The sequence below is a fragment of the Xenopus laevis genome, chromosome 1S (genome assembly GCF_017654675.1).
Source record: "Xenopus laevis strain J_2021 chromosome 1S, Xenopus_laevis_v10.1, whole genome shotgun sequence".
In the NCBI taxonomy this organism is placed as follows: Eukaryota; Metazoa; Chordata; class Amphibia; order Anura; family Pipidae; genus Xenopus; species Xenopus laevis.
In genome coordinates, this window is record NC_054372.1 from 22,111,622 (window position 1) to 22,125,812 (window position 14,191).

Here is a 14,191-nt window from a genome sequence, read left to right on the forward strand (position 1 = left end):
TACGGTTTTTCCAAAATCTAAATTTAAAGAATGTTCATGTCTGTGGTGTGTCTGGCGGCTCAGTAATTCAGGTGCAGACTCTAAACTGTTACAATTTTTCAACTTTAAGTTGATATATTTCTCAGCAGCATCTCTGGAGTATTGGCAACTATTTTATCAAGTCTAACAGCTGCCTGTAATGAAACCCAGAGATTCTGCTCAGCAGAGACGAAGATAACAACATTTATCAACTAAATGTTTCTATTTAGAACAGTTTACTGGGTTCAGAAGGTGAAAAATTACACTTCACACTTCAATATTCTAAAACCGGTGACACATAAAGAATAGAAAGTCATTGGAAAAAGTCATTATTTCTGGTGATCTATAACTAGTTATTTGAAGGTGAACAACCCCTTTAACCACTAAATATCAAAATATTATTTTTTTTTTTATTGGCTGTGAGTTGAAAGGAGAACAAAACCTAAAATCACAGGGGGGTTCCATTGATCCTAGTTGCTCACCTCCTACCCTTGACTGGAACACCACCATTTCAAAAAACACTCAACCCAGTGTAAACTATGCCAAGCACAAAGATGCTGTCCCAGGAATCCCTTGTTTTGATTCTAGAAAGGCATATGCATGGTACAGAAATATAAGAAAATGATTTACTCTGCTTGTCCAGGGCAGGAGGGGGATCTGAAAGAAGCTGGCAGTATGGTGCTTAGCACAGTGTACTCCAGGGCCAGTGCATATTTTGGAAGAAATAAAGCACCAGCCCTTAGTGATGTGCTAGTCGACAAAAAGTTGACCCACACCCGTCCGTTCCCTACCCGCACTTCTATTTATAGACTCGCACCCAAGCTCCCATATCTGGCATCACAAAAGGGGGTGGCGCTGTCTATAGTCATGTTCTCAGATGGTTTCTATTTCATTTAAATCTTTTATTTGTGGTTTTTGAGTTATTTAGCTTTTTATTCAGCAGCTCTCCAGTTTGCAGTTTCAGCAATCTGGTTGCTAGGGTACAAATTCCCCTAGCAACCATGCATTGATTTGAACAAGGGAATGGAATTTGAATAGGAGAGGCCTGAATAGAAATAGGAGTATTCAATTAAAATGTAGCAATAACAATAAATACGTACACGTACACAGCATTTGTATTTTAAATCGGGTCAGTGACCCCTATTTGAAAGCTGCAAAGAATCCAAGGGAGAAGGCAAATAATTCAAAAATTATAAAAAAAAATAAAATAAATAATTATGAATTGAAAGGTTGCTTAGAGTTGGTCATTCTATAACATATTAAAAGTTAATTTAAAGGTGAACCACCCCTTTAACTGCAATAAAGTTAGTTTGTTATTGTGGTATAACAGTTGTATTAGTGGTGCCCTAATCTCTGTACAGTATACAGAAATAATGTTACTTTTTCAAATCCAATTTGTAAAGGAAGGCTGTAAACAAAAACAGCAAAGTTTTGACAAGTTTTGTAGTCGCCTGTATTAGTTCAATTGACCCATTGCTGCCCCGGGGCAACTGTCAGATGTCTTAAGTAAACATGACCTAGTGTCAGCTGCTAAATGCCACTTACCCTGACAGGACAGTGTTTTCACCCCTCTTGAAATCTAGAGTTCCTGAACTTTATGCAGTCATCTCCCCTTTCTTGTCTCTGTAATCGCCTTGGTTCTCAGTAAAGAGGAAATGCTTCCACCTACAATATGCGGTTCCATTTCTTACTTCACAAGTGCAACTAAACAGCATTTGAAATCTGACCTTGACACTTATGTATGAGGCAGGGCTGTGAGCAGGTTATGATGGACTGGAGGCTCCATACCTTGTTTAGAAATGGTTTCAGGTAGGAAAATGTTTTGCTGTTGGTTTTGATAATGATTTCTGTTAATAAGCTCTTATAGATTTCCCTTCAATCTTGGCACTGTGGTCAGAAAGTCTTTTTTTTATTCTTAATTTGAAGTTGTCCTTGCCTTTCCGCTTATCATTGGAAAAATCACTTTGTGGTACAGGTGTGGGACCTAATATCCAGAATGCTCGGGACTTGGGGCTTTCCGGATAACTGATATTTCCGTAATTGCGGTCTTCATACCTTAAGAGTTGTTCACCTTTCTGTTAACTTTTATTATGACGTAGAGAGTGATATTCTGAGACAATTTGCAATTGGTTTTCATTTTCTAATTTTTTTTGTGTTTTTCGAGTTATTTAACTAGGGTCCAAATTATCCTAGCAACCATGCACTGATGTGAATAAGAGACTGGGATATGAATCCGAGAGACCTGAATAGAAAGATGAGCAATAAAAAGTAGCAATAACATATGTGTAGCCTTACAGAGCATTCATTGTTTAGATGGGGTCAGTGACCCCCATTTGAAAGCTAGAAAAAGTCAGGAGAAAAGAGCAAATGATTCAAAAACTATAACAAATAAATAATAAAGACCATTTGTAAAGTTGATTAGAATTAGCCATTCTATAACATACTAAATGTTAACTCAAAGGTGAACGTCCCCTTTAAGTCTACTAGAAAATCATGTAAACATTAAAGGGGTTGTTCACCTTCAAACAACTAGTTGTATTCAGAGAGATCACCAGAAATAACAACTGTTTCCAATTACATTCTATTTCCTAGGTATGACTGTTTTTTAATATTGATGTGTAAAGTGTCATTTTTCATCTTCTAAGGGACACGGCCGACTTGGATGCGTTTCCGATTATCTGATACAAACGCTGCACGCTGCGTCTGCATCCGACAATTGTGTTGCATCGGACAAACGCTGCGACACCATGCGACTTTTCTATTAATTACTTTGTTTTCCTTCGCATCCGACTTGACACGGGAGTTTTGTTGGCCAGAGTCGGATCAGACGGAAACTCATCCAAGCCGCCGTGTAGTCCTACCCTTAAGCAGCTCTGGGAAGGGGGGTCGCCGACCCTGTAAACTGTTCTAAATTGATAAATTTAGTTGATACATTTGTTATCTTTGTCCCTGCTGAGCAGAATCTCTGGGTTTCATTAAAGACAGCTGTTAGAATTGATACACTAGTTGCTAATATTCTACAGACACTGCTGAGAAATGTATCAACTCATTGTTGCAAAATTGTAACAGTTTAGAGTCTGCACCTGAATTACTGATCTGCCAGACTGACTCGAACATTCAACTTAGATTTTGGAAAAACAGTAAAAAATAAATAATGGAAAGTAATTGAAAAAAGTATACTAAAAACAACTGAAATGAAAAAAGTGTTTGGAAGGTGAACAACCCCATTAAATAAACCAAATATACTGGTTCTGCTTCTAATAAGGATTTTTGTATCAAGTACAAGGTACTGTTTTATTATTACAGAGAAAAAGGAAATCATTTTTGAAAATGTAATTCAGATCTATGTGAAAAACAGGTTTGCAGATGATGGATCCCATAACTGTACTGTGCAATTTGACTAGTCCTCTCTTTTTTTTTTTTAATTACAGTTTTGCAAAGGAAGACCTTTATTAGCAGGTTTATTACCCTATTGCACAAACATTTTGCTTGGAATAATGCAACTGCAGATGTTGTGTACAGGGAATATTACCTCCTCTGTGTAATATCACTGCTGTTAAGAAGCCCCTTGCATTTTGCAGAAGCAGCTGATAGAGGGAGCTCAAAGCAGAACTATGAGGCCCCTTTATTGTGCTTATTAGTGCTCATGTTGACAAATGATGGTAAAACAGTGGAAATGTAAAACTATATGGGGCAAAATATCAAATCACTCTTCAGCAGACGTCATAAGATATAAGGCTTGTAATGTATGGTTTTTATTGTGATGTTAAGTTCTTGGAAATAAAATGGGTTTGAACTGATTTTGTAGCAGGGTTCGAGTTAATTTTTTATTGCTTGTTAATTGTTATCACAGTCTAGGTAGAGGAAAAGAGCATCACTACTGTAAAGCTAAATATATGTGTGTGTAAATATAACATTATATAAAAGTTATTTCTTATTTTCAAGCATTATAAGAACATTGATGTTTATTTTGTTTTAAAGTTGTAAACTTTAAATACTTCCATAGACCATGTCAGCCAGTTATATGTTACATACATCTTGTTCACCTTTGAGGTATGTTATAGAATGTCCAATTCCTAGCAACTTTGCAATAGGTCTAAATTATTTTATATTATTTTAGTTATTTGCCGTTCCAGCTTTCAAATGGGGGTCACTGACCCCATCTAAAAAACAAATGCTCTATAAGGCTACACATTTATTATTATTCCTTCTTTTTATTACTCATCTTTCTATTCAGGCCTTTCCTATTCAAATTCCAGTCTCTTATTCAAATCAATGCATGATTGCTGGGGTGATTTGGAGCCTAGCAACAAGATTGCTTAAATTGCAAACTGGAGAGCTGCTGAATAAAAAGCATACTAGCTCAAAAACCTAAAATAATAATAAAAAATAAATCCAATTGCAATTTGTATCCGAATATCACTGTCGACATCATACTAAAAGTTAATGTAAAGGAATTGTTCAGTGTAAAAATAAAAAGTGGGTAAATAGAATAGGCTGTGCAAAATAAAAAATCTAGTTAGCCAAAAATGTAATGTATAAAGGCTGGAGTGACTGGATGTGTAACATAATAGTCAGAACACTACTTCCTGCTTTGCAGCTCTCTTGGTTTCCACTGATCGGTTACCAGGCAGTAACCAATCAGTGACCTGAGGAGGGGCCACATGGGTCATAACTGTTGCTTTTGAATCTCAGCTGAATGCTGAGGATCAATTGCAAACTCACTGAACAGTTATGTCCCATGTGGCCCCCCTTAAAGTCACTGACTAACTCGAAGTTAGAGAGCTGAAAAGCAGGAAGATGGGTTCTGGCTATTATGTTACACATCCAGACACTCCAGCCTTTATACATTACATTTTTGGCTAACTGACTATATTAGAAACATTTTTTATTTTGCACAGCCTATCTATTTACCCAGTTTTTATTTTTATACTGAACTGTTTCTTTAAAGGTGAACAACCCCTTTTATTGAGTGTTTTCAATGGTTCCATTCTGTCGATGCTTCTATTCTCTGCCCTGGTGGTTCTGTCTTGTGTATCAATGTACCGTATTTACCCGAGTATAAGCCGAGTTTTTCAATAATATAATATTTTAGTTGTAATATTGGTGTGTAGGTGCATCTCAGGTCATTTTGCCTGGTCATGCGTTTTCAAAAAAAGCCAGCACTTTAGGATGGAACTGCTTTCTGGCAGGCTGTCTCCTATTCAATGTGAAGGTGTCGCAGTGGGACCTGAACTTTACTTTTGAGTGCTGTCCTTAGATCTACCAGGCAGCTGTTATTCGTTACTTTCCCATTGTTCTGTTGTTAGGCTGCTGAGGGGAAAGGGAGGGGGCGATATCACTCCAACTTGCAGTACAGCTTTAAAAAGTGATTGAAGTTTATCAGAACACAAGTCGCATGACTGGGGTCCGCTGGTAAATTGACAATATGTCTAGCCCCATGTCAGATTTCAAAATTAAATATAAAAAAATCAGTTTGCTCTTTTGACAACAGATTGCAGCAGAATTTTGCTGGAGCAACACTATTAACTGATGCGTTTTGAAAAAAACAACCCATTTTTTCCCATGACAGTATCCCTTTAAGAAGATATGCAGTTGGTAACCATACAAACTGAAGTTCATGTTTACCATGTAGAGGAACCAGTTTAGGATGCTAAAGGCTTGAGGGCCAGATTGTATTAAAAAAATGACTCCCAAAATATCTTTGAATGTCCCACAGGCCTCCAGTTGTACTTCATTTCTCTGGGGGAAGTCCTTGTTTTTTCTGTACAGCAGCTTATATTAAAAACTTAGATGTAGGGACAGCAAGTGTGACTTTTAGCAAGTGTGAGTAAGGAAATGATCTTACAGAAAATTAGTAAGTAGGATAAATATAAAACTGAGTTTTACACTTGGCTGGACTGCACTGTTGAGCAGTGACTATTTAGCAGAAGTTAAAAAAACGAGCATGGAGTGTTTATTTCCATTTTCAAAACCGCAAATATGTAAATCGTTGAATACGTTCAGTGATCAGTAAACCTGTCAAAAACATGTTGAGGGGCAGATTTAGCAGTTGTTTGCAGCCTTCCTGATATTCGATTTTTTTTTTTTTTTTCAGAGAAAAAACCAGAGTCAAATTTTTAAAATTCAAATCTAATTTGATTCAAAATCGGTTTGAGTTTTCAGGTCGAGTCCATTCATCCGAGTTATATGTTTATTTTTTTAATAAGTTGTGATTGGTCGAATTTGAAATCTGTGGCAGTTTTTAAAAGCTTGCATGAATTCGAACTTCGATAAATGTGTCTCTAATTTTGTTGATTAATTATTTTGCATGTAATTTCTGCTGTTTCATAGTCTGACAAGCATAATATATATTGCACGTTGTACTTCTGTGAAGGCAGATACTATCACCTGCCAATTGTATTTCAAGTAGTTCAAGCTGAGGGTTTGCCTGCACCCGAGGTCCTTCCAGGTGCAGACGGAGCATGAGCAGAGGGGCAGTGCATGAGTGGATTATTGGCCTGAGTTTATCCGCAACCCGCAATCCGCATTCATGTGGCCCTAGCCTAAACGAAGACCCTGGTCACACAGAGCGTTGGCTGCAATTTGTAGGTTCGTGGAGAGAACCAGATTCACTGGGGATCATTTATAAACGCTTTGCAAATTTGCCCCTGGGCAGTATCCCATAACAACCAGTGATTTTTTCAGCCAGCTGCAGATGGAACACTGAAAGCAATCATCTAATTGGTTACCATGGGTTACTGCCCAAGTGCAAATTTGCCCATTGTTTATAAATAACCCCCCAGTCTTCCACAGCTCCTTATAACTGCACTGAAAGGCACAGATTCTGCACGAGTGTGGCTATTCAGAGCGGCCCAGGCAAAATAGATTCACTCTCAAGCCCTAAATTCCTTACTGTTCAGATGAATCCCAATAGCTTTGCTTTACTAGTAGCAAATGTATGCTTCAGCCCAGTGTACTTCTTTGTAATATGTATCTTGAGATGTAAGAGAGAGAGATTAATATGGGTCCCATCAACCCATTGCCTTCGGTCAGTTGATAAGCCTCAATGTGGCTTGTTTGATTAGCAGTCAACACCTTTATTTTGCTTATTTATATAAATGTTATCCAGTATATAGATATATTCAGTGTATATATAGGTATAGATATTTAGATAGTGATGTGACAGACATGACATCAGAACTCACAGTTTATAACTGATGACATCAGAACTCACCGTTCATAAGGATATAATTTACAAGATATTGTGTATTTTATATATTTATATATATATATATATATATATATATATATATATATATATATATATATATATATATATATGTATAGTGAATAAAGTACCCCCTCTTGTAAATTATAAGGATATTATCAGTTACCGAGGCGTTTCATGACCATATAAAAATACGAGGCCAAAGGCCGAGTGTTTTTATACAAGTCATGGTACTCCGAGGTAACTTCTAATATCCTCATATTTTGCAACTGGGGGTATTTTATTTATTATAATACACAAGTTTTAGTGAGTCATGTGACAGAAATGACATCAGAACTCTCCGTTTATAACTGATGACATCAGAACTCACCATTTATAAGGATATAATTTACAAGATATTCATGGCTTTTGTGTAAAATATATATATATATATATATATATATATATATATATATATATATATATATATATATATATATATATATATATATATATAATACACAATATCTTGTAAATTATATCCTTATGAACGGTGAGTTCTGATGTCATCAGTTATAAACTGTGAGTTCTGATGTCATGTCTGTCACATCACTATCTAAATATCTATACCTATATATAAACTGAATATATCTATATACTGGATAACATTTATATAAATAAGCAAAATAAAGGTGTTGACTGTTAATCAAACAAGCCACATTGAGGCTTATCAACTGACCGAAGGCAATGGGTTGATATATATATATGCGCTGTTGGTGTCCGCACTCAGTATTTGCGAAGCAGAGGTGCACGATCAATATGTATGATACAGAATATTGAAGGATCACCACACTCTCTCCATTTCGTGAATTAAGTGTTTTTGTTGGTAACACAGCATTATATCCGATGTTTCGGTCACGGTAAATGCTTTGCATGTAATATTTCAACAAACAAGGGAAAGTTGAGCTCACCACTAATTTTTAAAACCATTAGGCGGGGGTGCAATGAGGCTGTGACCACAAAATACATATAGACAAATACAAGAGTCCTCTGCACTCAACCCATTATCAATATATTTAAGACAGAGACATTTTGTGCATACTGCTACTGAATAATGCCTTACCCTTTAAACAAAACAGGGATTGTTTGTCCATATATTGCAATATATTTAAGCTGGCCAACTATGTCAAAATCATCCCATATCTGGCCAGTCCTATGCTCAATTTTCATCTGATTCATTAAGAATTCTATTGCTTCATTATACATTTTACAAAGGGACTAAGTTTTACCTGCAACTTACTAGCTGCTTTCAAAGTAAAACTCCCAAACTTGGCTGCCCTTTTATTAGACACCAGTGGGATCACCTGACTATAGCTGGGAAGGGTGGGAGCTACAACATGGAGCTGGTCACTGCTCCTGTATAACTATAACAAACAAGGGAAAGTTGAGCTCACCACTAATTTTTAAAAACATTAGGCGGGGGTGCAATGAGGCTGTGACCACAAAATACATATAGACAAATGCATTATATATATATATATATATACACACATACACACACACACACACACACATTGCCGTTTCCTGCAGAACTGTATTTTTTGACAGGAGCAGCAGGACATCAAATGATAAATATTAAAGGTGTTGGTTCACCTTCAACTTTTTTTTCAGTTGGTTTCTGATTAATCACCAGATATAAAGACTTTTCTAATTACTTTCTAGTTTCTATTTGTCACCCTTTTTCTAAAATTGAAGTGTAAAGTTTCATTTTTTACCTTCTAAAGCAACTCTGGGGTGGAGGAGGTGTAGCCCACTCTTTAACTGTTTTAAAGGAACAGTAACACCAAAAGCGGAAAGTGTCTTAAAGGAAAACTATACCCCCCAAACAATGTAGGTCTCTATTAAAAGATACTGAGTAAAACAGCTCATGTGTAAAACCCTGCTTCATGTAAATGAACCATTATCATAATAATATACTTTTTTAGTAGTATGTGCCATTGGGTAATCATAAATAGAAAATTGCCATTTTAAAAAATAAGGGCCACCCCCTGAGATCGTAAGATTCACTGTGTACACATACAAACCACATGTAAGGTCACATGAGCCAATTAACAGACAGAGTTCTGCCTTTTGCTTCCTCACTTCTTCCTGTTACAGTTAGTGTTGTAGTATTTCTGGTCAGGTGATCTCTGAGGCAGCACAGATAGAGTCACGAAATGGTGGCTCAAGGCAAGAGATGTAAAAGGGCAATATTTATGTAAATATATATTCCAGTTTGGTAAGATTCTTTAATATGTCATTCAATTTGATATAAACTATCTGTTGCTTAAGTATTCATTTGGGGGGTATAGTTTTCCTTTAAGGGAATGACAATTTAATGTAGTGTCTCCCTGCACTGGTAAAACTGGTGTGTTTGCGTCAGAAACACAACTCATTATATTCAAGCACAGGATACACGATGGATAATGGATTAGTTCAGAAGACTCTCATTGTATACTACAGAGCTTATCTGTTATCTGCTGTGTATCCTGTGCCTTTTCTCAGTTTTCAGCTTTAAATGGCTGCCCCCATGGCTACACAGCAGCTTGTTTATATAAACTATAGTCGGGTTTTTAGCAGTGTAGCACAACAGTAAATCGTATTTTCATAACATTAAGGGGCAGATTTATCAAGGGTCTTATTGTAAATTAGAAATTAGAATTTTCAAGGTTTTTTATGGTCAAAATTGACTAGGGAGTTCGAATTCGATTCGAGTTTTTAAATAAAAACAAATTCGATTTTTGAGATTTATCATACTCTGGCTCTTTAAGAGCTAGAATTCGACTATTCGCCACCAAAAACCTGCAGAATTGGGAGAGGTACAGGGGATAATATGGAGTTGTTTGCAGCCTTCCTGACATTCAAATTTTTTTTCAGAGAAAATTGAAAATTCGATTCAAGTTTTTGGGTTAATTTAATTCATCCGAGTTTTAAAGATTCGACTTTTTTTTAAAAAAAATTCGATTGATTTTGTTTGTTTATGGGGAGTTTTTAAAAACTCCCATGAATTCGATCTTTGATGAATGTGCCTCTAAAAGACTTTCATTTTTTGGTGATACTGTACCTTTAAATTGATACATTTAGTTGATACATATGTTATCTTTGTCCCTGCTGAACAGAATTCATGAGTTTCATTACAAGCAGCTGTTGCTAATATTCCACAGGTAATGCCATGAATTGTATCAACTAATTGCATCAACTAAATGGAGCAAATTGTAACAGTTCAGATGCTCCTGTATTACATTGTAAACTTACATTTTGGGAAAACGATAAAAAAATTAAAGATGGGAAGCAATTGAAAAAAGGTTTTTGGTTATGGTGAAGAATCTGAAAACTCAACTCAACTGAATAAGGTGTTTATAAGGTGAACAACCCCTTTGATTGTACCTACATGTATTGTCCAACAGAATGACTTCATTACATTTGAGACAAAGACATTGTTGCAGGGTTAAAACTCTAAAAAGGCAGAATGTATGATAGACCCAGGTTGTGCTTGAGCAAGTTTGTTACAACACTTTGTGATGTTTCATTTGTTCATTAGAAAATGTTAAGGTAAATTGTCGGTTGTGAAGGCCCTGCGTCATCATAATCCAACATTGCTGCACTATACAGAAAGCTCTAGGCCACTTCTCATAGACTTCATTATAGTCAAATAATTAACATTTTAAAAAATAACTTCCCTTTTCTCCTTAAAGGGATCCTGTCATCGGAAAACGTTTTTTTTCTGAAACACATCAGTTAATAGTGCTACTCTAGCAGAATTCTGCACTGAAATCCATTTCTCAAAAGAGCAAACAGATTTTTTTATATATTCGATTTTGAAATCTGACATGGGGCTAGACATTTTGTCAATTTCCCAGCTGCCCCTGGTCATGTGACTTGTGCCTGCACTTTAGGAGAGAAATGCTTTCTGGCAGGCTGCTGTTTTTCCTTCTCAATGTAACTGAATGTGTCTCAGTGAGACATGGGTTTTTACATTGAGTGTTTTGTTCTTAGATCTACCAGGCAGCTGTTATCTTGTGTTAGTGAGCTGTTATCTGGTTACCTTCCCATTGTACTTTTGTTTGGCTGCTGGGGGGAGAAAGGGAGGGTTGATATCACTCCAAATTGCAGTACAGCAGTAAAGAGAGACTGAAGTTTATCAGAGCACAAGTAACATGACTGGGGGCAGCTGGGAAACTGACAAAATGTCTAGCCCCATGTCAGATTTCAAAATTTAATATAAACAAATCTGTTTTCCCTTTTGAGAAATGGATTTCAGTGCAAAATTCTGCTGGAGCAGCACTATTAACTAATGCGTTTTGAAAAAAAACATGTTTTCCCATGACAGTATCCCTTTAACACCCAAAAAGGAGGGAGTAGTAATGTTTAAATGCTTGTTGTGTGCTTTCCCTTTTAATAGAAATATAAGAAGTAGAAGCAGTTACAAGAATACATCCCAACTTCCATTTTTGAATGTCTGGTTTACTTAATCTGATGGCATTATAAATTTCACTTTAGAGAGATGAAAGATAGAAAGGGAAAAAAATTTAAAATCCTCAGAAGTACCAATAGTTTTTTGCCATGGCCCTTGCTTACACTGTACAAAAAAATCTGCTAATCTAAGTAGAACCCCCATTTTACATCCCCTGATTTTTTTCCCTCATTTTACATTGTTGTTTTGTGGTCCCACCTATATATTATGCATACTACATTTCCCTGATTTTAAATTTTCCTGGATTTTACACCTTTTTTTTTTCTGATCCCCTGAAAAACATAAAATGGGGGTTCTACTTTATAGAGGAAATAGAGACTCTGAAACTGCTGGAGCCTAGGAACGATAGGGGGTCCCAGGGGACTTCATAAGCAGTTTCAATGGGGCAGATTTATTGAGTCCAATAGTAAATTTGAATTTTCTATTTTTTTTTGGTCAAATCTCTAAAATTCGAATTTTAAATTATCCAAACTCGATTAGAATTTTAAATTAGAATTTAGAGATTTATCAAACCTATACCCTGGGAATAATTCAAATTCGACGATTCGCCACCTAAACCGCAATGAGTTCATGTATAAGTGAATGGTAGAGGTCCAGTGACCAATTTTAAGATGGAAATAGCCTTCCTGACATTCAAGTTTTTTTCTGAGAAAAAACCTCAAGTTCAAGTTAAGTCGAATTCGATTCGAGTTTTCGGGTCGGTAATATTAGTTTGTTTTAGCTATTCGATTTTATTCCTAAACAACCTCACAATCGAATTTCGAGTATATCTGAATTTATTAGGGTTAAAAAAAACTTGCATGTATTCGAAATTAGACCTTTGATAAATGAGCCTCCCTTTGTATAAGGAGAATATTTTAGGCTCAGGTTTTTTTGCTGTGGGACTAAAAGACTAGGGGGCCGATTCACTAACTTCGAGTGAAGGATTCGAAGTAAAAAAACTTCGAATTTCGAAGGTTTTTTTTTGGGCTACTTCGACTACGACTTCGAATCGAAGGATTTGAAGTAAAAATCATTCGACCATTCGATAGTCGAAGTACTGTCTCTTTAAAAAAAACTTCGACCCCCTAGTTCGCCATCTAAAAGCTACCGAAGTCAATGTTAGCCTATGGGGAAGGTCCCCATAGGCTTTCCTAACTTTTTTTGATCGAAGGATATTCCTTCGATCGTTAGATTTAAATCCTTCGACTTCGATATTCGAAGTCGAAGGATTTCAATTCCCAGTCCAATATCGAGGGTTAATTAACCCTCGATAATCGACCCTTAGTGAATCAGCCCCTAGTCTTTTTACTCCTGAAAATGTCATGTAGTGGTCACTCAATATTATAATTAACTAAATGGATCACAATATAAACACGGGGTTATTTATCAAATTGTGTCTATATCTAAAAAAAAAAAAACCCAGCTCCTAATGAATTCTATATATGGCACTCTTTCAGGTTAACAGTCTCTTTTTAGTAACTTTAGATGATTGCAGTGGACCTCTTTCAGGCAGCTTGGTGTCCAAGGTTACTGAAAATGTGTTTCAATGCTTCGGTTTTTATTGTCTTGTCATGGTTTTACACAGTCAACATTGATTTACTATTCAATGAATAAATAGAAAACCAGGGTGAGGCAGCGATTGCTTATGTTTTCCCATTCTCATGTAATTTTTATGTTTGTTTATAGGAAGTTTGGGGAGAGGCCTCAACCCAAACGTCTCACAAGGTAAGCTTTTAACCATTATCACACAAGTTCAGTATCCTCTTTAGCTGTTTAAATATATTTTGTTATTAAAGGGTTGATTGATCTTTATTTTAATTTATAGAGGTATGGAATCCGTTATCTGGAAGCCCCTAATCCATAAAGTTCCGAATTACGGAAAGGCTGCCTCCCATAGACTCCATTATAATCAATTTATCCAAATCTTTAAAAATTATTTCCTTTTTCTCCATAATAATAAAACAGTAGCTTGTACTTGATCCCAACTGAGATATAATTAATCCTTATTGGAACAAAACCAGCCTATTGGCTTTATTTAATGTTTACATGATTTTCTAGTAGACTGAAGATCCAAATTACAGAAAGATCTGTTATCCGGAATACCCCAGGTCCCGAGCATTGTGGATAACAGCTCCCATACATGTACTATGTTATAGAATGGCTTATTCTAAGTTGGTCTTCATTTTTCTTTTTTTATTTAATAGTTTTTTTAATTATTTGCCTTCTTTTGAGTTTTTCCCAGCTTTCAGGTGTGGGTCACTGACCTTATGTAAAAAAAATAAGTGCTCTGTAAGGCTTTAAATGTATTGTTATTGCTTTTTATTACTTATCTTTTGTGACTGGTGATGGAGGATCAAAATTCTTGTGAATTAAATGTGATGTCTGTCATATACAATATGTTCAGAATAATAGCAGTTCAACATCGCTAACCTGGTCAAGTCACTGTTTTTGGTAGAGATTATATTTCTACATGGTAAATAATTTAACTA

At 35.9% G+C, this 14,191-nt stretch overlaps 1 protein-coding gene across 1 annotated transcript in view; it reads left to right on the top strand.

The window, feature by feature from the left end:
- Window positions 1-13,387: 13,387 nt before the first annotated feature.
- rbpj.S (recombination signal binding protein for immunoglobulin kappa J region S homeolog) overlaps window positions 13,388-14,191 on the top strand; it is a gene marked incomplete at its 5' end in the record, with an annotated part of 36,926 nt that continues 36,122 nt past the window's right edge. The window contains 1 exon segment of the mRNA NM_001090878.1: window positions 13,388-13,427. Within this exon segment, the coding sequence (NP_001084347.1) occupies window positions 13,388-13,427 (40 nt within the window).